Here is a 23,308-nt window from a genome sequence, read left to right on the forward strand (position 1 = left end):
TGTGGCTCCACTGGAGGACTGAGCACTTGGCACGCAGCCACAGCAACTGATGAAACCCTTTGTTGCATTCTACTTACAGGAATTCAGCCTACATGCTCTTCCACGCCTGCCATGCTGTTAGCCTACATGCTTTCCCACACGTGCCATGCTGTTAGCCTACATGCTTTTCCATGCCTGCCATGCTGTTAGACTACATGCTTTTCCATGCCTGCCATGCTGTTAGACTACATGCTTTTCCACATGTGCCATGCTGTTAGCCTACATGCTTTCCCACACGTGCCATGCTGTTAGCCTACATGCTTTCCCACATGTGCCATGCTGTTAGCCTACATGCTTTCCCACATGTGCCATGCTGTTAGCCTACATGCTCTTCCACGCCTGCCATGCTGTTAGCCTACATGCTTTCCCACATGTGCCATGCTGTTAGCCTAAATGCTTTCCCACACATGCCATGCTGTTAGCCTACATGCTTTCCTACATGTGCCATGCTGTTAGCCTACATGCTTTCCCACATGTGCCATGCTGTTAGACTACATGCTTTTACATGTGTGTCATGCTATTAGCCTACATGCTTTTATACGTGTGCCAAGATATATGGAAAAGATCTGTGACATACTATTGCTTGTTATAGCAAAATATTTGAAACAAATGTTTATCAAGGAAAGACTGTCTTATTAAGTGAAAGATGTTAAGAACATAATGTGTAAAAATACTTTTTGGAAAAATTGATTACATACACACACATGCATATAAGTATATATCTATGCACACACAAATATTTGTATTTCTATATGAACATATATCTGTACATCTACACTAATAAAAGACAAAGATGCTAATTGACCATACCTTCGCTATGCCCTAAGCCATGCCCACCAGCCTATCGGAGCAACTCTATGCAAATTAACCCAACCAAGATGGTGGCCGGGAGCCACGGAGCTGTAGCAAGCAGGAGGCTTGGTTGCCTGGGTGATGGAGGAAGCCAAGCTTTCTGCCAGTCCTGAGCCAGCTAAATTTCAATTATAGAAGACAAATAAATCCCAGATACCTGCTTCCAGCCAGCGTCCACTGGGAGCTTGGGTGGCTGCGGGTTGTGGCCAGCCTGCAAACAGCCATCAGTCCCTCACCCAGGCTGGCCACACCCTCATGGGGTGAGGGTCCCCGCTGGGGGGCTTAGCCAGCCTGCAAACGGCCCTCAGCCCCTCACCCAGACTGGCCAGGCACCCCAGCAAAACCCCCACCCTGAAGGGGCTGTGGCCAGCCTGCAAACGGCCCTCAGCCCCTCCCCCAGGATGGCCAGGAACCCCAGAGGGGACCCCCACACTGAAGGGGCTGTGGCCAGCCTGCAAACAGCCATTAGCCACTCATCCAGGCTAGCCACACCCTCATGGGGTGCGGGTCCCTGCTGGGGGGCTTGGTTGGCCAGCCTGAAAAAAGCCATCAGCCACTCACCCAGGCTGGCCACACCCTCATGGGGTGAGGGTCCCCACTGGGGGGCTTGGCCAACCTGCAAACTGCCATCAGCCACTCACCCAGACTGGCCAGGCACCCCTGTAGGACCCCCCCCACCCTGAAGGGGGTGTGGCCAGTCTGAAAACGGCCCTCAGCCCTTCACCCAGGCTGGCCAGGCACTCCTATATAATAAAAGGGCAATATGCAAATTGACCCTAACAGCAGAACGACTGGGAATGACTGGTCACTATGACACACACTGACCACCAGGGGGCAGATGCTCAATGCAGGAGCTGCCTTCTGGTGGTCAGTGTGCTCCCACATGGGGGAGCTCTACTCAGCCACAAGCCAGGCTGACGGCTGCCAGTACAACGGTGGTGGTGGGAGCCTCTCCCGCCTCCTCAGCAGCACTAAGGATGTCCGACTGCAGCTTAGGTCTGCTCCCCGCTGGCAAGTGGACATCCCCCGAGGGCTTCCGGGCAACCAGAGGGATGTCTGACTGCCAGCTTAGGCCCAATCCCCTGGGGAGCAGGCCTAAGCCAGCAGGTAGTCATCCCCCTCAGGGTCCCAGACTGCGAGAGGGCACAGGCTGGACTGAGGGACACCCCCCCCCCCCCCCCCCCCCGAGTGCCTCTAATATATACATAAGACATTTCTGGAAGGAAGTACACAAGCTGTTACCAGTGTTACCTCTGAGAAAATAAAGTAGACATTCAGGGAACGTGGGAATTTGGTTCACATGTGTATCTTTCTGTAAGATTGCGTTTGGTTGTGCACGCGGTTCACTGTTTTGTTGGGAAATGAGTTGATGACGACGGCTGAGAGCACGGGTGTTTGTTGCAGGTCCGTGTGGTGGTGCCTTACCAGGGGCCGTCCTCGGACTCCGTGGTGGTGCGGATGATCCCGGACAGCAGGCTCCCGCCCCGCCACCTGCACACGGTGCGCACGGGCAAGACCTCCGCTGTGATAAAGTGGGAGTCCCCGTATGACTCCCCTGACCAGGACTTGGTGAGTGTGCAGCGGCCCTGGAACCCTGGGTATTCTGAGTGTGGTGTGGGGGCAGGTGTGAGGACGGTGTCCTGGGCCGGCACCGTAGACCTGGGGATGGGGGCTCAGCTGGGGCCTCCTTTCTGTCCCACCAAGGATGGGGGTTGTTATAGGTGCCTCTTCTTAGTTGTCACCCCCCCTCATTGCCAGCTGGGATCCTGGCTTACCCCCGCTTCTCTGCCTTCTCACATCTCCTTCCCTGGCCTTCCAGCATGGACTGGCAGGCAAAGGCCTGCGGGCCAGTCCAGGCTGTCACCTGGTTTTGAAAATGGTGTGATTAGAACCAAGGTGTTCCATCGTCTGCATGTTATCTCGGCTGCTTTTGTGCTACGCATTGCAGAGCTGAGTCCTGTGGTACTGGCCCTCTGCCTTCACAGCCCAACTATTACTAACTGGACCCTCACATAAAAGTTTGCTGGTTCTGATCTAAACGGAGAAGCATCGAATCTAGAAAAACTCCTGTTTCCTCCTGCTTGGCTGCCTTCACCTCCATGCCCTCTGCCCTGCCCACCCCAGTCCAGGGGCATTTACTGTGTGGTTGCTAAGACTCTTCTTGCCTGTGGACTTCTTCCTGAGGAGTGAGTCTACTGCACTCACTGCCCGTCCCTTTACTGTGCCCTGTCCCCGCCTGTGAGAAGCAGCCTGAGAGAGAGGAAAGCTTCCGCCTTCACCGCTTTCCCTCAGTGTCTCCCGTGAGCATCCCGGGCGATGCCGGAGGTGGGGACGCGCAAGTTCAGCACTCGCCTGGGCTCTCCTTGCCTGCCCTCTACCTGCTGCTGCCACAATACATATGGCTTTCCCTCAGATTGCTTTTTGAAAATACATATATTTTATTGATTTCAGAGAGAGACAGAAACATCAATGATGAGAATCACTGATTGGCTGCCTCCTTCACCCCCCTTCTGGGGATCAAGCCCACAACTTGGGCATGTGCCCTTGACCTGAATCAAATCTGGGACCTTTCAGTCCACAGGCCAATGCTCTATCCCCTGAACCAAACCAGCTAGGCTAGAATTGCTTTGGGGATTGAAGTGTAATTCTGTGCACAATTCCTGGATTGAATACTTGTTGTGAGATTGGATCTAGCCACCAACAGCTTCCTAAAGAGCAGTGTCAGACTTCGGGGCTCACAATGTTGCTGAGGGTCACAGCCCTGAGACGGTGTGTCCCCCCTGGGGAAAATGCCGCATTTCTACTTACCTTTCCTTGTCTCAGTTGTATGCAATTGCAGTCAAAGATCTAATAAGAAAGAGCGACAGGAGCTACAAAGTGAAGTCCCAGAACAGCACTGTGGAATACACCCTGAACAAGTTGGAGCCCGGAGGGAAATACCATGTCGTTGTCCAACTGGGGAACATGAGCAAAGATGCCAGCATAAAAGTCACCACAGGTGAGCAGGCAGAGGCCTCCTGTGCGGGTCGCGTGCTGCTGGCCCTTCTGAGGGGCTGACAGACACTGCCCACAGGGTCCACGCGGGCCAGCAGTGCGAGGCCTCACCAGCCGGGTGCTGTGAGCTGGGGAGCGGCCGTCCATTCCATTCTCTCTCTCTCTCTCTCTCTCTCTCTCTCTCAATCTGTGCTGCTGGTGTTGACACTTCTAGGGAAATTGAGGAGAAATGCCCAAAATAGTTAGGAAATAAAATTGCGCATTTGCCACTAAAGCCAAGCACCACCGGTGCGGGCCTGGATGAAGCCACCTGGTCCCGGAGGCAACATGACGTAGAAATGGAGGGGCCAGCGCGGGCAGCTAAGGAAGGGGGCATCCTATCCTGCCAGCGGGGCTGCTCTGTAGCCAGGTCAAGTTCAGAACGCGGGCAGAGCTGGGTCCCTGGCCATGAAGGCTGCAGAGGAGGGGCCTGGCTGGGTCCCTGGCCATGAAGGCTGCAGAGGAGGGGCCTGGCTGTGCTGTTCTGGCGGAGGGAGCACCCTCGCCCTCGCTGGGCTCGGCTCCCCCTCTGGCTCACGACCAGGAGAGCAGGAGGGTCAGCAGCAGGAGTCCAGGTCAGCCCATCCCACTCCTCCCTCCAGCCTGCCTGCTTGGCTCTGGCTCCTCGGGTGTGAGGGCTACTATATTCGATACTGTTCACGTTTCTTGGCTAAGAGAGATGCCAGCTCAAGAGTGTCTGCCATATGCTAGGCTATGTACTAAGCAGCACACGTGTTTTATTTTCTCCTTAAATTAACCTGGTCCTTCAAGGTGAGCATTATTCAATCTCCATTTGACATAAGAAAACGACAATTCAAATGTATGATCACTAACTGCATCCTATTTCATTGTTAATTTTCAGTTTCATTGTCAGCACCTGATGCCTTAAAAATCATCACAGAGAATGACCACGTCCTCCTGTTTTGGAAAAGTCTAGCTTTGAAGGAAAAGTATTTTCAGGAGAGCAGGGTGAGTTCCTCCCTCCTCAGTGATGGACAGTTGGCTGGGAGGCTGTGCTGGGCGAGCTGTTCCCAGCATGCAACGGCGCAAGGGAAGCAGGAGGCAGGGTGTGGACGGGGCTGGGGACCGCTGCTGTGGGTTGCTACCTAGTGAAGTGCTAACACTGCCCTTTGAACATGAGCATCTTGACCCTGGGCCCGTCCTTCCCAGGCCTGCTGCCCCGCTGGGCCTCCTGGCGCTGGGCCTCCTGGCGCTGGGCCTCCTGGCGCTGGGCCTCCTGGCGCTGGGCCTCCCCACAGTCAGCGGCGGTGGCGGGGCTGCGCCCAGCGCTGGGTCCAGGCTGCTCCCCTCCTGGCGTCTCAGCAGCTTCCTCCTTTGAAGTTCAGGGGAGCAGAGGCACCTGCAGGTAGTCTGTCAGCATCAGGAAACACTTGGTTTGCCTCATCGGAGACCAGGTACTCTGCTCCAGCAGTGAGAGCAGGAGAGAGCACTGAGCAGTGCTGGCGCCCAAGGTGGGCAGGCCATCGCCCGCAGAGCCTGAGCTTCGCGGACGGAACGCCTGGGGCCGCCTGGCGGCTGGTGTGCACCGAGTCCCAGGTTCTAGATAGGCACAGTGTCATGGCAGAAGCAAAGCTAAGTTACAGTTGGGATGTCCTCACAGCTCCCACCATCATGATGTAAGTGACTAGTACACGTAAATATAAAGAAGGCTCTCAAAGCAGTCCCAACAGAAACACTCTAATTTTGAAAAAGGTACCAGAAGTGAAGTGAAAAGTTCCAGCAGCAGGTTAAGCACATGAAAAAGGTTCAACGTCACTAGTGACCTGAGCAACAAAGGCTGCTCTTTCCACTAAACTGGCGGAGCGCGGAGGGAGCCGCTCCCCGTCAGGTGACGGGGAGGTTAGCACCGGGAAAGTGAGTCAGTTCAGCCTCTGTAAGGCACTGTGGTAACAGGCATCAAAACATTAAGTGTTCACCCTGTGACCCAGCAGTTCTTTCCTTTTCCTCTCCGGGGGCGGGGGGGGGGGGGGGGGCATTTGGATATTTATGACATCGCTCACAGGCCACACAAAATTATCAACTTAAAAATTAGCCTGCTATATATTTTTTTAAATGATTTTAGAGAAGAAGGGAGAGGGAGAGAGAGATGGAAACATCAGTGGTGAGAGAGAATCATTGATCGGCTGCCTCTTGCACGCACCCCCCTTCCCCTACCCTCCCCCCCCACCACCACACACACACACTGGGAATCAAGCCCTCAACCTGGGCATGTGCCCTGACCAGGAATCGAACAGTGACCTCCTGGTTCACAGGTCGATGCTCAACCATTGAGCCACGCTGGCTATATTTGGTCAAACATTTAATTACCTCACCCCTCTGCCTTGGCAGGGCCAGACCAAGTGATTTCGCTGGCCTTATATGGGCGGGACAGTCCCCACCCCGGCTCTAAGGAAACAATGTGAAGAGTTCACATGCGAGGCCGCAGGGCAGTTTTGTTTATGAAGGAGGAGACACCTTCACACCCACAGAAGAGGATGCAGAATAGGTTATAGGTGGTGGGTGCTGTCATTTAGCTTCTTTTCTGCATGCCTTGGTGGACTTGGCATTAGAGCGTGAGGAGTGCCAGGGCACGGAGAGGACTGGCGTTTGGGGCTTGGCTTGGCAATGGCTATCATCAGCCCTTCCTGGTGGCAGGAGCCCAGCTTCTCGGTTGGGGCTGCAGCTCAGCCACCCAGCCTGGTGGCTCTGGCCGAGCCTGCACATTCTCCCTCCCCTGATGTGGAGTTCCCAGAGTAGACAGGGACCAGGAGACTTTAAGGATGCAGTGGGGCCCACAGGTGGGTCTGTTTTGGGTTGGGGGTGGGGGTTAGACACTGGACTATGGGAAAGCAGCAGGAGTCCTCAGATCTGTCCGGAGCCCACGGCATGTGGGTCAGGGCTGTCCCAGTTGGGATGTTTCCAGCACAGGAGTCAGCCCGTGCCAGTCGCAAACGTGCTTATTTCATCCTCCCTGCAGGGCCTACAGAGCCCTCTTTACGGCAAGGCCGGGCCAAGGGGGCTGCCACCAGCTTGGAAAAGCTGGAAAACAAGGAGCCCTGGGCTGAGGAGGGATCCCTGTGGCATCGGCCGAAACCTGCTCTCCGACATCCCCTGAGGGGTCCTGGGTTGTGAGAGGGCACAGGCCAGGCCGAGGGGCCCCACTGGTGTACGATTAGGGCGGGGAGGGACCGTGGAAGGGCTCCAGGGCATGTCTAGCCCACCTCGATCAGGACTGTCTGGCTTGATAGGCCGGACCCCAGCAGCAAGCTAGCCTACCAGTCGGGGAGCTTCTGCCCCCTGGTGGTCAGTGCATGTCATAGTGAGCAGTTGAGTGGCCTTAGCATATCATTAGCATATTATGCTTTGATTGGTTGAACAGATGACCAGACACTTAGCATATTAGTTATATAGGATTAGCAGAACCCATTCCAGCCGCTCGTACTGAATTGTCCAGGTTCTCGGTGGCACTAACATTGCCTGAGATGAATGGGCTGCTGCCAGAGCCTTGGTGTGGCCGGGATGGGGTGTCGAGCGTGGCTGTGGTTCGGGCTGCACTGCGGGGTATTTGAGACGCTTGGGATGGGAAGTGCCTGTTTTCTGGATCCAGGATCCCAGAGGTGACGCAGAAAGCTCTCGTGGGATACCCAAGGCGCTCTGACACCTGTGAGCGCGCGGGGGAGGTCGGGCAGGGGAAGCGGCATGGAGCGGGCAGCCTTCCTCAGCCTCCTGACCCGCTGTCTCTGTTCCCAGGGCTACGAGATACACGCGTTCGATAACGCCATGAACACCACGGCTTACCTCGGGAACACGACCGACAATTTCTTCAAAGTCTCCAACCTAAAGCTGGGTCACAATTACACGTTCACCGTGCGAGCCAGCTGCCTCCTGGGCAGCCAGCTCTGTGGGGAGCCGGCTGTGCTGCTCTTCGACGACTTGGGGTCAGGTCAGTCTGCTGCTTCCAGTTCCCGCCTCGGTCCCGGGGAAATGCACTAAGCACGTAGCGTGGCTGCTGAAAAGATGCTTTTCTAAAATACTCATCCTTTCAGTTCAAAAGAAAATCACTGAACTACCCACTTAACCCGGCACGGGCTTATTTACACGCACCCTGAGCAGGCGAGGTGTGGGAGCTGCAGGTGTGAGTGACCACATGCTGAGTGTCGCCCAGGGTTGCTTTAAAAGGAGGCTCTATTGGTAAACAGTGGGTTAATAACAGCACTTTGGAGCCTGGCATTTCCTCCGTTTAAGGAGAACCAATCAACAACTTTTACGCAGACTTGGGGACACTGCTGTGAGGACCCCTGCCCACTGCCTCGGAAACCCTGGTTCGCCCCCCAGTCTGCATCCTGCCCTGTGCTGCTCTCTGGGCCTTGGCTGTGCTGGAGGCAGGAGCCCCTTACTCCTGCCTCTTCCACCTGCTGCCCCCTCTGGACTGCCCCAGCCGGGAGCCACCCCCTAATAGCCACCTCACAGTTGGGGTTAGGCTGCCACACATGATAGACGCTCCTTTTTGTTTTTGCTAAGTCAATAATGAAAAAAATTAAAGACACAAATACTGAATTGTTATATGTGGCGAGACCCTGCTCCCAGGCCTGTCTCCAAGAGACCCTGTTGGGGGGAATCCCTGGGCAGCTGCCAGTTTCTGCCTGAGGCCAGGCCCAGCCAAGGCCCTCCCCTGCTCCAGGGCAGCCCCAGCCGAGCAGGCTCCCCCGCTCCGTGGGGACCCAGAGCGTCCAATGTGCTTCCTTAGAGAACAGGCTCCCAGGCCCCACATCCTGCCTGGGGTTTCTGAGATGAAAAGTCTGCCCCTCAGGGGGCCCAGCCCTAACCCCACAGGGGATGGCTTTGCTCTACAGCAACACTTACGCTCTGCCTCTCCTGGCACCCGCCGGCCAAGGACTGCAGTTCTGTAGCACCAGAAAGTGGTGTAGTTTTGCCCATTGGACCAAAAAACCCCAAAAAGTATAATTTTGATTTGTTCACACCGGATGGCTGTTGTGTTGGCTGTTGCCATGTTTTTATTTGGTGATCTGAGGGAGCAGGGTCGGCGCCCCAACGGCATGGCCAGGGGGTGCATGTTGTGGACATTCTCAGGGCGCACCGGCCGGAGATCGCTGCCCCAGAGCCTGTGACGCCGGCGTGAAGCTGGTGTGTTTAAGACGATGGGAAGAGGCACGTGGTCAGGTTAGAGACACGTACATGGCTTTGCAGAGCTTTAAACAATGTGAAATTTTTATAGAAAGGTTCTCACCCTCTCGGTTGAAATAAAACCCTGTAAAGCTCCCTGTGCCGATGAGTCCGGGTTGCAGGAAAGCAGTGCCGACTGTCGCTTCACGAGCTTCGGGGAGTGCAGATGGGGGACCTGGTGCGAGGTGGGGGAGTCATCCCAGTCCCATTCCCTAGCACTGAGCACATGGCTCCCACACACGGTCTGACCCCGTCCTCCTCTGCGAGGCACGCCCGTGGGCTTGAGCAGTTGCTAAGGAAACCAGTGTCGGTGCCCAGCAAAGGTCTCCCTTCGGAGAGATGACCCGAATAACCCGCATGGTGTGGTTAGCAGTCTTGTGTAGTTACCGTGTTTGCAGGCAAAGGGCTGTGGTCTGTCGGCTCAGGCAGGGAGCCGGGAGCCACGTTGCACCGAGTGCGGGAGCCTGGCCAGGGGCAGGCGGTCTGAGCGGGTGTGGCAGGCTCCCCGTGTTCTGCGTGGGGGGCAGTGAGGGCTGCCTGCTCTGACTCCGGCTCCTGCCCTCCCCTGGGAGGCTGACGGCTGCCTCTTCCCTTGCAGGTGGCGATGCGTCAGCACTTCAGGCTGCCAGGGCTCCCGACGTGGCTGCCGTGGTGGTGCCTGTCCTGTTCCTGGTCCTGCTGAGCCTGGGGGTCGGCTTTGCCATCCTGTATGCCAAGCACCGGCGGCTGCAGGGCAGCTTCACCGCCTTCGCCAATAGCCACTACAGCTCCCGGCTGGGCTCGGCCGTCTTCTCCTCGGGCGACGACCTGGGTATGTGGCCCATCCTCCCTGGGCATGGCAGATCCCAGGGGGGCCTTGGTTAGGAAGCACCTACCTGAGCCCATCCTCTGGCTCTAGAGGGCGCAGTGTTCACAGCGATCCCATTGCCTGGGGTTAAACCTGTGAGAGCATTGCCCCCGGGGAAGTGGTGGCGCTGGCTGAGCGCAGCTCTAGGGAAGCCCTGCTGGGCGCTGCCTGGTGCAGGAGCAGCGGCCTGTCAGGCTCTCAGTCCCAGCCCCTTATCCTTCAGACTAGAGGCCGGAGGTCCCCACACCCAGTCAAGATGAACAGTCATGCTTTCACCCTGGCCGATTTGGCTCAGTGGAGAGAGCATCGGCCTGCGGACTGAAGGGTCCCGGATTCGATTCCGGTCAAGGGCACCGATCTCGGTTGCAGGCTCCTCCCCAGCCCGGGCCCTGGTAGGGGCTCTTGCAGGAGCCAACCCATAGATGTGTTTCTCTCACAGGGATGTTTCTCTCTGTCTTTACCTCTCCTTTCCACTTTTCCCTAAAAATCAGTAGGAAAATAGCCTGGGGGTCGGGGGAGATGAACAGAAGACAAGAAGCCATGCTTCCACCTTGCTGTCCCCTTTCTGATGTTAGCGCAGCCTCACTGGCCACTCTGTACTGACAGCGAGTGGCCGGGGACGAGGACAAGCCCGTTTATGAACGTCTACACCAGTGATGGCGAACCTTCTGAGCTCGGCGTGTCAGCATTTTGAAAAACCCTAACTTAACTCTGGTGCCGTGTCACATATAGAAATTTTTTGATATTTGCAACCATAGTAAAACAAAGACTTATATTTTTGATATTTATTTTATATATTTAAATGCCATTTAATAAAGAAAAATCAACCAAAAAAATGAGTTCGCGTGTCCCCTCTGACATGCGTGTCCTAGGTTCGCCATCACTGGTCTACACTCACCCACCAAGTGCCAGTCCACCTGTGGCCACTTCCTGTACTGAAGTGGGTGTGTGGGGACCTCCCTCAGCTTGGGCCCCTGCAGACTCAGGTTGCTGAGCTGAGTGTGTGTAGTCGTTGCTTTCTGTACACGAATTCAGATTTGTTTGTCAGGACATTTCTGTACTCCCACCCCCGACCATTTGTATTAGCTCTGCCTGTTGCCTCTCAGTTCCTTTCCTGCTGTGCGTTTTTGGGCGCCCTTGCGTGAATGCAGTGGGCGCTGCGTGTTGGGCAGGAGGAGTCAGCCACTGCGGTGCTGCCGGCAGGGTCAGGGAGGGCGCTGGGCATCCCCACGGGGCTGCACCTGGGTCACGGGACGGCGTGAGGCTGGGAAGCTGTCCTCCAAACACTCAGGTCTCAGATCCTTCCCTAAAGCCCAGGGCTGGAGGAGAGCCCGCGCAGGCAGCTCCCTGTGCTAACGGTGTGCGTCACCCCCAGGCGGGAGTAAAACACCAGGGACCTGCAAGTGGGGAGTCAGACGCTCCTTCCCAAAAGATGGGCTTTGCTTACGTGGTTTGGTCCAAGCTGTTCTTAGAAGGAGCTTGGCCACCTGCTCATGGGGAGGTGACTGAGTCAGAGCGAAGCTGTACTGGGCTTCAGCGTTGCTGGCTGTGCCCGGGGCTGGGCTGGTGATAGTGGGGGTGGGGGGGGGCAGGCACGAGGGGACGGAGGGGCATGGTGGCGGGAGACTGGACAGACGCCGTGCGCTGGGACTCACGCTGGCTGTTCTGCTTTAGGGGAGGATGACGAAGACACTCCGATGATAACTGGATTTTCTGACGACGTCCCCATGGTGATAGCCTGAGAGAGCTCCTTTCCTCGCGAGAAACCAAATGGTGTAAATATTTTATTTGATAAAGAGAGTTGATGGTTTATTTTAAAAGATGCACTTTGAGTTGCAATATGTTATTTTTATATGGGCCAAAACCAAACAAACTGAAGAAGAAAGAGAGGAATGAATGAACTTTGTAGTAACAATTGTGAACGTCAAACGCGTTGGCTTTGGCCGCCCGACGGCTTTGATGTGGTGTGATGTCGGCTTGCAGGGCTGTGAGGTGACTTTGGTTGAGTAAATCGCCATCTTTTATTTTTCTAAGACACATAAATGCATTTGATAAACAGGTCAGGAGAGTGGCGAGTGGAGTCCCTCCTCGTGGAAAGGAAGCTCCCTATTTTGGATTTCATTTGGGTTTAGTGTGTGAACGTTTGGTGGGAAGATTCTGTTATGTCTTCTGTTAACTTATTGGGACTCTGCATGAGGCGGGCGTGAGGCCCCCTGACACCACGGCGAGGGGCCCACAGTGCGAGGGCAGGAGCAGAAGCTGTTTGCCGGGGGAACAGCCCGGTTTGTTCCCTGCGGCACAAGGAGGGCCCGGAGTGCGCCTGAGGCCTCGCCCCTTCCATCCGCGAGCAGCAGCTCCTGTGTGACCAGCTGGATCGCGCTGCACCGCCCACTCCCTGCAGGCCTGGCTTCCAGAGCGCGGTGGGGACTGCGTGGGACACACGCTGGGTCGTCGCTGCAGAAGCCGCTCCGGGTGGGAGAGCTGCAGCTCCGTGCCCATGCTTCCGTTTTGTTGTCACGTGTCGCCGACGCGTCTCCAATGTCCAGTTCTGTGTGTGTCGGAGCGGCCACTCCCTGTCCTCCAGGGTCTACACTGATCTATGCAGTCATTTGAACTGGCCAGTGCCTTCTCTCCTTCCTTGTCTTCCCCCTCCCCTGTGTCTGCTGGTTTAAGGGGTTACGGAGATCTGGGCGCCTGTGGTTGGAGGCCGTCCAGTCCCATCACGCGGCAGCGCTGCTCTCGGTGAAATGCCCGGATCGTGTTCTTCCTTTAGATGCCACCCCGGTATCCAGATTGTGGCAACTCAGCAAGGGTGTGGACCCATTGTGGACGGGCCCACCACCAGCTGGGATGTTGTGGGGACTCCTGCTGCGGGAGCCCACACAGACCCCCCCTCCCCAGGGCCGGGAGCCGGCCGCCCAGGGGCCCTGGTACCCCAGCTGCATAAACACCTCTCCTCTCAGATGCAACGCACCGCCTTCCCCCACGTGTTGCTTTCTTTTACCAAAACAACCATCCTTGGATTATAACATAGATTCCTTCTATGTAGGGATTGTTTGGAAAACAAAGAGCAAATGAAATTGTAGTTTAAAAATACACAGGGTGGGGCAAAAGTAGGTTTACAGTTGTTCATCTGGGAAACAGTACAGTAATTAATAAGCAGTAATGGAAGAATCAGCTGTTCCCGTACAGCTGTAAGCCTGCCTCTGCCCCGCTCCGTACTTGTATTTTGGATGAGGAATGTTTCAGTTGTCGACGTTCACTCTGTCCGTGGGAAAGGCTCGTCTGCTCTAACAAGTGGTAAGGAGGAGCCTCCTCCGCCTGTTTTCTCTTCTTTCTGTCCCTTTCCTCTGTTATTGTTTGAAGATTGGCCTTTCTTTTTTTTCCGTGACTTACCTTGAAGTTCTGCAAAACTGCAAGCCCCAGCCCCCCAGCCCCCAATCTCCTTGAGTAGCGGCAAGGGGAGCCGGCGGGGGCCGCACCGGTCAGCTGGGCTGGTAGCAGCGGCTGCTGCTGCGAGGGGTGCTGCGCCTTTATTTTCAGTCGCTCCACAGGCCGCCTCTTCTCCAGCTCCAGGGCGCCTGGGGGAGCTCTGAGGACCCAGTCTGCTGACCAGCGCCTCCCGGGAGCCCGCCCCCCGAGACTGGCCGCCTCGCCTCTCCCTCCATGGCGGGAGGGGAGAGAGGCCGCGTGCCGTCTGAGAAAGCAGTCTTAGGGTGGGCTGTTCATGCAGACGCGGAGCTAAGTCCCGAAGAAGAGCTCGACGGGGCGCTACGTGCCAAGTGTCTATTCTTACGAACGTTTGAGGGGTGCACTCTCCCTTCCCTCTGCACAGCTTTCGGGGTTGGGGGACATGTGCTGTCTGCTAGAGCCAGAGGCGGAGTGAGTGGGAGATGGGGAGATGGAAGCAAAAGCTGTGGGCGCCCTTGGGTGGGGCCCGGCCGCTGTGTGCACTGGACCAGTCGGAGCCCTGGCTGTCTGTGACCTCGCTGGAGATGCCACCTGAACGTTCGCCACGAAGGGAAGAGGGTTCTTCTCCCAGGCCCTCTGAGAACTTTCTAGAAGTGCACTCTGCGTGAGCTGCAATGGACCGCTAGCGCACCACTGGCACTCGGCAGCCAGGTGAGTGTGTGCACGTTTCCTCCAGACGCTGGCTTTGCCCGTCTGTGTTGTGTGCCCGGAGCCTTGAGACCTGGGGTCATGCAGACACGTGAGCGTCGGTCTCCAGGGTCCCGGGAGAAGCCACGCTGTGCAGCCTGCTTCCAGGCTCGCGAGGAGCGCAGGGACCCCTGGCCGCCCGGCCGCCGAGGGCATGTTATACTGCGTGGAAACATCTGCCTGGGGAGGAAGGGCTCCTGGGCTTCCATGTTGACGGTGTTGCGAGGGGCACTTTGGGGCAGATGTGGGGCACACGACCACATGCTCTGCCCATGGGGTGCTCCCCTAGGTTGGGCTTCACTTGATTTTGGGAGGGTCTGGGGCGAGTGATGGTGTGCAAGGCCCTCATTCCCCGGGGAGATCCAGCCCCACTTCATGCCCATCACGGCCTCTGTGCTGACCACGACGCCCTGGGGCCACCGTGAGTCCCTGCAAAGGTCTTTCTTCCTTCTGCCGGGGTTGGGAGGTCCTTTAGAGAGAGCCCGGGTCATGTGAGCAAACCGAGTGCCACCTCCACTCGGTGTGGATGCGGCAGAATCTGCCCTTGGGCTGGGGGTGCCTGCTGCCCTCGGGCCGTGTCTGTGACCTGCCAATGGGTTTAGCTTCATAGGAGACTTTCTAGGCACGACAGACTCCGGTGCGAGGACGGTAGACGAGTCCTCAGAAGGTTGAGGGAGTAGAGGCTTCAGTGTGGGTTGCTCACTGATTCATCACAACCAAATGGCCTAAGCACGGCATTGTCCTGTGGCAGCGCAATGGGGTGAGGGTGTGGGCCGAGGTGGGCGGTCTTCTCAGATAGGCCACGTCATTTCCTTGTTATGAATTAGGAACTTTACGCAAAATCAAAAGTCTTCGCAGCAAAATAAAGGTCTAATCTCTTATTTAAAGTGAAATGCTGTGTGCTTGTTTCTCTCCAAAGTGAAAAAAGGCATTTATGGTTTCAACTGCCTTGATAAGTTTCCAAATCACTGATGTATGCTGAAGATTTTCCTATATTGTTGCACAATTTTAAGATAATTTTTGTCTCAATATCAACTTTTTTCAATGAATAAAAATTGAACTGGGTCAAGAAAACGCCTATTTGAAAGTCTACGCTGCCAGCGTCCGGAGCTGTTCTTCTGAGTGCAATAGGAATGCTAGGCCGTCCCTGCCCCCGTTCGCTGGGTCTGTTTCAGGATGTTTATTTCATAGATGAGGCAACTCTAACTGGCTAACCAGCCGGTCTCGGGTGGCGGCTCCGTGAGGAGCACGTGCCTCTGTCGGGGCTGAGGGACGGGAGAGGCTGGGAGGCTGTGGAGTGACTAGACTTGTGTGGTGAGGGGTCCCTCTGAGCGGTGGTTCCCTTTGCTAAGAGATTGGCATTAAGAAGGCAGTTTTCACACCCAAGAGAAGGAGGGAGAGTGAGTGAGTGAGTGAGTGAGGAGCCGCGTGGCCAGGAGCCTCTGGGGAGGTGGGCCAGGCGGGAGGTCCCAAAGGGCTCGCACTGGTCCTTAGGGTTTTAGGCTCCGATGACTTGTTGACACATGACAGTTGTTGGGTCCGGGCCCCTCTGCTAGGGACGCCGGGATTGGGAGAAAAGGCGAGCAGCGCGAGCAGATAGGATGTGCTTTACTGCCGACCAAGACAGCCATGGAAGCACAGGAGCCGCTGCACACAGCCGCCCCTACGCCGTTCAGCAGCACCTTTTATTCTCAGACAAGAGAGGCTGCTTGCCAGATGGTGACATCAGCGTTCCATGAGACACGTGCACCTGTGCAGTGCGTACAGAAAAGTGCCTTTCACATCCAGCGTGCTCTGGTCAGGGTCCCCACAGCAGTGAATCCGTCTCTCGTGGGTAAATGCACCTTCACCAGGCTTGTGAGACTGACGTGCCACAGAACAGTGAGGCCTGCTGTGGCCTCAAACAGCGTGGGAGCGCGGCCAGAGCATCCTGGCCCTGAGGGGACACCTACCCCGGAAGCAGTCACAGCTAGAAGCAGCTTGGGGAGCATGGACGCAGAATAAAGGCAGTGGGAGGGGTCCAGGTGAGAACAGTGATCACCCAGTGAGTAGAGAATGAATGAGCGAATGATTGACACTCCGCTACAGGAATAATTCGCTCCATAGAAACTTAGTGTTGGAAACCTCCAGGTTACAAACTCCCTATATCCACTTTTATTTAAGAAGTCCTCAAAAAATTAAATATGGAACTGCCATTTGACCCAGTGACCCCACTTCTAGACTATATCCTAGGAAACCCGAAACACCCATGAGAAGGTACACACCCCTATGTTCATAGCAGCACAGTTTACAATAGCTAAGACCTGGAAACAGCCCAAGGGCCCATCAGTAGATGAGTGGATAAAAAACTGTGCTACATGTATACCATGGAATACTATGCATCTGTAAAAAAGAAGGAGCTCTTACCCTTTGAGACAGCATGGAGGGACCTGGAGAGTATCATGCTAAGTGAAATAAGTCAGTCAGAGAAAGACAAATATCACATGATCGCACTCATATGTGGAGTCTAATGAACAAAATAAACTGATGAATGAAGTGGATCCCGAGACATGGAGGCATGGAACAGAGTGCGGAATCTCAGAGGGAAGGCGGGGGAGGGAGGTTGGGTGGGGGAGTAATCTACCGAGGACCTTGTATGCATATATGCATGGCCCCTGGACACAGCCAATGGGGCGCTGAGGGCCTGGGATGGAGGGGTTGGGGGGTTGGAAAGGGTCAATGGAGGCGGGGGGGCGGTGAAGGGGACATATGTAATACTTTAAAAAATAATAATTTTTTTTTAAAAGTCTTGATAATGGGGTCTTAATCCTTGAAATCCCTTCGTGACAAATTCCATGCACGGGGTTGGGCACTGCCCACTGTTTGGCTCTTCATTTTCTGCATTTTGTGGGTGGGGACACCCACCCCTGACCAAAACCTTCCATAGCCAATGTCCCTGCATTTGGACTGGGTTACAGTAAAACCCTCCTGGCTGAGAGCCATTGCAGCCGTACGATCGTTCTCCCTCCTCTGTGTTGATTTTAAAGTTTTAAAATCTTGGAGGACACCTCAATGTAGCACCCAATTTTTTAAAATATATTTTTACTGATTTCAGAGAAGAAGGGAGAGGGAGAGAGAGAGAGAGAGAAACATCAATGATAAGAGAGAATCATTGATCAGCTGCCTCCTACACGCACCCCAACTGGGGATGGACCCCGCAACCTGGCATGTGCCCTTGACTGGAATTGAACCCGGGACCCTTCAGACTGCAGGCCAATGCTCTATCCACTGAGCCAAACTGGCTAGGGCTGTAGCCCCAAATTTTAACTACATCCGTCAGCTGTGAGTACCTGGGTCCCCAGCCCATAGCAAATTAAAAAATAGAAATAAGCTGCTAAAGACAGACACCCTGGTAATAAAAGTTATAATTAAACTATCAGATGCCTTTATTAGAGAGAAAGGAACTCAGCAAACAGCTGGTTGGGACCGTGTAGACTAGGCCATTGGGGACGGGTCCTAGCCTTTGAGTAGCCCACCTGACTGGGGAACGCTCCTTTCTGTGGGGCCTCTGTGCTGGGCACTGCGACTCTCCCGGGACAGTTTTCATTGTGAGAGTGCCCTGTGACTTAGACGGTAACTTTTCTTTTAAAAGATGAGGAAGGTTCATCTCCAGGAGGGGGAGTGACCTCCCCAAGTCGCACAAGTGATTGAAAGAGTAAAACGCAGTCCTAGGTGTATGTCACTCTTGTTTGTGTTCCTGTTCACCGTTTAGTACATGTTCGAGGTCTGTAATGGTGATACTCTCTGCTGAGGGCAGCGGTTCTCAACCTGTGGGTCGCGACCCCTTTGGGGGTCGAACGACCCTTTCACAGGGGTCGCCTAAGACCATCGGAAAACACATATATAATTACATATTGTTTTTGTGATTAATCACTATGCTTTAATTATGTTCAATTTGTAACAATGAAAATACATCCTGCATATCAGATATTTACATTATGATTCATAACAGTAGCAAAATTACAGCTATGAAGTAGCAACGAAAATAATTTTATGGTTGGGGGTCACCACAACATGAGGAACTGTATTAAAGGGTCGCAGCATTAGGAAAGTTGAGAACCACTGGCTTAGGGAAATCAAGGACACAGTAATACATTTTTTAAAAGTTTTTATTTGTGTAGTTGGTATAAAATGTTAGGTTCAGGTGTTCAATATAGTGATTCCACGTGTGCATTTCTTGCGAAGTGGCTGCCACACTCAGTGTGGTGACCGTCTGTCACAGGGCAAACTGATCGCACTACCATCACTCCATCCCCTGACTCCCACCCATCCCCCTCCTCCCTCCTGGCAGCTGGCCATTTGGTCTCTGTTTCTGTGAGTCGGGTTTTATTCCGTTTGTTTTGTTTTCTGAATTCCACATATAAGGGAAACCTAGGTATTTGTCTCTGGCTTGTTTCACTCAGTATAATACCCTCAAGGTCCATCCATGTGTTGCAGATGGCAAGGTTTCATTCTCTTTATGGGTGAGTCAGAGTGTGTGTGTGTGTGTGTGTGTGTGTGTGTGTGTGTGTGTGTGTGTGACATCTCCTTTATCCATTCATCTATCAGTGGACAACTAGGTTGCTTCCATGTGTTGGCTGTTGTAAATAATGTTGCAACGAACATAGGGATGCATGTATCTTTTTTAAAAAATATATTGTTTTATTGATTTCAGAGAGGAAGGGAGAGGGAGAGAGATGGAAACAGTGATGAGAGAGAATCATTGATCAGCTGTCTCCTGCACGCCCCCTCCTGAGGATCGAGCCCGTAACCCAGGCATGTGCTCTTGACCTGAATCGAACCCAGGACCCTCTATCCACTGAGCCAAAGGGGCTAGGGCCATGTATCTTTTTGAATTAGTGTTTTTGTTTTCTTCAGATAAATTCTCAGACGTGGAATTGCTGGGTGATACAGTAGAATGTTTGTTGGTTTTTGAGGAATCTCCACACTGTTTCCACAGAGGCTGCCCACCCTGCAGCCCCACCAGCAATGCACAGGGTGCCCTTTCTGTACATCCTCACCAGCACTTGTTTGTTGGCTTTTTGATAAAAGCCATTCTGCCTGGTGTGAGGTGGTATCTCATTGTGGTTTTGACTTGCATTTTAAAGGATTTCCACCAGATCGATTCAAGTTGACATTTGGAGACAGAAGGAAGCGGACTTCACTTTCTTTGCAAATCGTGTAAAACACAACCTTCCCTACCAACACGCGACCAGCGAAGCCTCTCCGTTATTCGTTTATTTTTTCAGGTTCGTTTCGTGTTGGCTTCATGTGGACAGCACGGTGGTTAGGCAGTCACATGCTCTCCAAGGTGCTCTCCCGATTCCAGTGCCCCCCGGGCACCAGGCATAGTCATTGCAGTATTATTGACTAGACTCCCTGAGCTGTGCTTTACCTGCCCATGACTCTTCTGTTACTACCAATTTGTACTTCTTGACCCCTTCATCTCTTTCACCCAGTCCCCCCTTTTCTCGCCACCATCAGTCCACTCCCTGTGTCCTTGAGTCTGTTTCTATTGTGTTTGCTTATTTTGTTAGTGAAACCTTTTTTAAAAAATCTTTATTGTTGAAAGTATTATATAGGTCCTCTTTCCCCCCCATAAACCTCTTCCAGCCCACTCCTGTCCCTTCTCCCCACAGGCCCTCACCACCCCATTGTCTGTGTCCACACATGCATATATGCATATAGGTTCATTGGTTGATCTCTTCCCACCCACCCTCCCCTGCCTTCCCTCTGAGTTTCAACAGTCTGTTCATGCTTCTATGACTCTGGATCTATTTTGTTCATCAGTTTATTTTGTTCATTAGATTCCACATATGAGTGAGATCATGTGATATTTGTCTTTCTCTGACTGGCTTGTTTCATTTAGCATGATACTCTCTGGTCCCTCCATGCTGTTGTGAATGGTATGAGTCCTTCTCTTTTTACAGCAGCGTAGTATTCCACTGTGTACACATACCACAGTTTTTTTTATCCACTCACCTGCTGATTGGCAGTGAAACCTTCTTTTAATTGGAAAATATTTTGTAAACAATTCAGTGATTAGAAACATGAGATTCTTTCGCTCTGTGACAACCAGGTTAGTTTTTATTAAAATCCTTTGCATCTGGGAAGAGAATGTTCAGCACACGTTCTATTCATCGTGGCTTGTGTATACTGAGGGGCACACCTTCGCAGCAGGTTGGCTTGGATGGGACTGGGGTCCCGGCACAGGAGGTGGCTGCCGTTATTCTCACCTAGTCCTAACTGCTTTGATGCCAGTGCCCCACTGATTTTTTAAGGTCATGTGTAGGGTGATTTACAGAAGAACAATGATGCTAGAATGCTAATGTTATCATTGTAATGTCACAACCCTATTTCATGTCAGAATGACAGCTGGTAATGTTTGGGAATATTTGTATGAAAACTGATATTTCATTCTTAAAACTCAGCATCAGCAAACTTTAAGGAAGAAAAAGAGGCTTGAATTTATTTTATTTTATGAAAGAAATTTTTTTATTAATCCTCACCTGAGGATATTTTTTCCATTGATTTTTACAGAGAGTGGGAAGGAGAGGGAGAAACGGAGAGAAACATCACATAGATTGCCTCCAGCACACAGCCACTGCAGCCAAGGTACGTGTCCTTGACCAGAATCGAACTGTGGACCCTTCAGTCCGCAGGCTGACCTCTATCCACTGAGCCCAACTGGCCAGGGCAAGAGGCTCAAGTTTAAATATAAACCAGCCTTTCATGAAGTGTGCCCTCTGGCTCTCAAGCCTTGAAAGCCTATAAGAGGATCGGTCTCATAATGGAAACTTACTTTCACTCTCTCTATAGCAGGGGCTCCTCCAGCTCTACATGGTGCAGACCTGTCTGTCTATGTGTGTGCACATGTTGTATTTAATTCTTCATCGGAAGTAGAGGAACAACACAAGAACATCCAGCTCTTGACTTCATAAGGACACCTTATTTCAGACCCGAAACATCTTCAAAGGAGGACATTTTGTCCACATCCAGGTGTTTAAGACCCTGAATACAGTGCTTCCAAAAGGTGGCTCAGAAATGCTTGAGCAATGGCAGTAGGTGTCACTGAGTACTAATAGCAAGTGTGTCATCTCTGCATGCCAGGCATCATTCTGAGGGTTTCTTATATATTAGCGCATGGAAGCCTCACAACAATTCTTTAAGGAGAATATTATTATTCTCATGTTCCAGATAAGGAAATGAACGCACAGGAAGGTCAAGAAATGTCCCCAAAATCACAACATCTAGTAAAAGTCATCCCTGAGATTTGAACCCAAGTAACCTGGCTCCATAGTCTGGGATTTGGATCATTTCACACAACTACTCCAGTGGACCCTTTGGATAGTCGAATATGGGTGTATGCACTTGGAATTAATTTACCTGTTTAGAAAACTTAGTTTATTATAAAAGGAATTTGGGTTCACTATAGAAATTTTGGGAGAACAAAAGCACCAACCAGAAAATGAAGTGTTCCAGTAACCCCAGAGATAACCACTGCGAGCGTTTGGCATGTGCCCTTTCATCAATTTATTCTGTCTGAGCAATTGCATCTGGTGACAGCCTGTTGTCACGAATCTGCCCGAGTTCAGGTGGGGAGCTTACCAAACCTCTGCCACTTCAGTTGGATCCTGATTCCAGCCACAAAGGCAAGTCTGGGCTCAGGTCTCAGAAGCAGAGCGATAGTCTCTTCCCCTTTGTCCCTGTAAGCAGCTGGGTCTAGATTGACTGTGAGCACCAGCTGCACCCCCACCTGTCACCACAGTCATCACGAATGAGTGCACAGTGGGACTTACTTGCTTTCTCTGGCTCACTTAGGTTTCCCTATTGAGTGTTTTGCTGCTTGGAATGTGGGAGGAACAGCTATCAACGCATCCCACCAAAAAAGTGTGCCGCGTCAGCACAGTCAAGGGTGAACCTGAGTGGGGGCGGCTGAAAGGCTTAGAAAATACAGACAAGAGAATGAAAGCTGGGTCTCGGTGGGATGCTGCTTCTCTGAGAGACAGCAACCATGCCCACAAGCCGTGTCTTTATTTTATAGCAGATGCCACAAGGCAAAGTAAGGGCGTGATCAAGATGTTTACAACATTCTCGTGGGTTTCAATCCTACTCAACTACATGCACCTGAACTCTATCATTCAGGCACATGGGGCCATGTGTTCGGACAGGTTCAAGCTCACAACTATAGCTATTGGCTATAATTGTGCTGGGAGGGCCCTGCCCTCTAAGCTGGGACTTGCACGTGGCAATGAGAGGACTGTGCCCTCTCCTTAGTCCAAGGCTTGAACCTGTCCAAACGCTGTAGCTGCTCCCCACATATCCCCCTTTTCTTTTGTTTTTAAACACTTCTATTTACATTATCAAAAAACTCTAAACAAATTATTCAGCATAATCAAAACAAACTCTGGCTATTAACAAAACAAACAACACAGCAATATTAATACAGCAACAAGAGAACAAAACTCTAGCTATTAATAATAACCATAACAAAACAATGCCAGTGCAACACAGCAATAAGAGAAAAACCAAACTATAGACGTTTTAACATTTGTAGGATTTCTTACTCAGAGTCCTTAGATTTAGCTCCACAAGATTTTACAGAAAACTGGCAGTTCACCAACACTAGCATAGCTTCCACTTCTTGCTTTTCTAACATCTGCTTGGCCTCAGTCTCATCTTCAGCTGACTCCATGTTGATACCTCGATCCCTTGTGTAGTAAAATGCCGCCAATGGGAAGATGTCGTCGATGCAAGGCTGATCCCCTGGATCAGGCTGTTTGGACAGTTGTCCTTGGCACTGAGTCGGCACCAATCCCAGTCAAATCAGCCCCGTCTGCACTGGTGGAAGTGTCTCACCAGACCCAAAGTCCCAGGGAGCTATCAGGTCACACAAGCAAAAACAACCAAAGCCCAGAAACAATGCAACTGCCGCAAGAGCTTACAATCTAGGTCAGAATAAAAGTTACTTCCTCAAACAACATCAAACACAGCCATTTTTTGCTTTACAGTGGCTTAAACAAAACCTAGGAGATTTCTACCTTATTTTGTATCTCCTATTTTCTACTTTATTTTATTTTCTACCTATGTCTACCTTCTATTTCTACCACTTATTTCTACTGCTTATTTCTACCACTTATTTTCTACTTTCTCTTATTCTCTTTAAATGACAATTAT

At 52.5% G+C, this 23,308-nt stretch overlaps 1 protein-coding gene across 1 annotated transcript in view; it reads left to right on the forward strand.

Annotated features, from left to right (window-relative positions):
- SORL1 (sortilin related receptor 1) overlaps positions 1-15,203 on the forward strand; it is a 149,559-nt gene extending 134,356 nt beyond the window's left edge. Inside the window, exons 43-48 of the mRNA XM_070400142.1 lie at positions 2,296-2,460; positions 3,715-3,889; positions 4,787-4,893; positions 7,675-7,867; positions 9,707-9,919; positions 11,630-15,203. Of these exons, the coding sequence (XP_070256243.1) occupies positions 2,296-2,460; positions 3,715-3,889; positions 4,787-4,893; positions 7,675-7,867; positions 9,707-9,919; positions 11,630-11,697 (921 nt within the window). The 3' untranslated portion in view covers positions 11,698-15,203. The remainder of the gene's footprint in view (positions 1-2,295; positions 2,461-3,714; positions 3,890-4,786; positions 4,894-7,674; positions 7,868-9,706; positions 9,920-11,629) is intronic.
- Positions 15,204-23,308: the final 8,105 nt, after the last annotated feature.

This window comes from Myotis yumanensis, unplaced genomic scaffold (assembly GCF_028538775.1).
Source record: "Myotis yumanensis isolate MYYU_CA2020_CCGP unplaced genomic scaffold, mMyoYum1.0.hap1 SCAF_19, whole genome shotgun sequence".
In the NCBI taxonomy this organism is placed as follows: Eukaryota; Metazoa; Chordata; class Mammalia; order Chiroptera; family Vespertilionidae; genus Myotis; species Myotis yumanensis.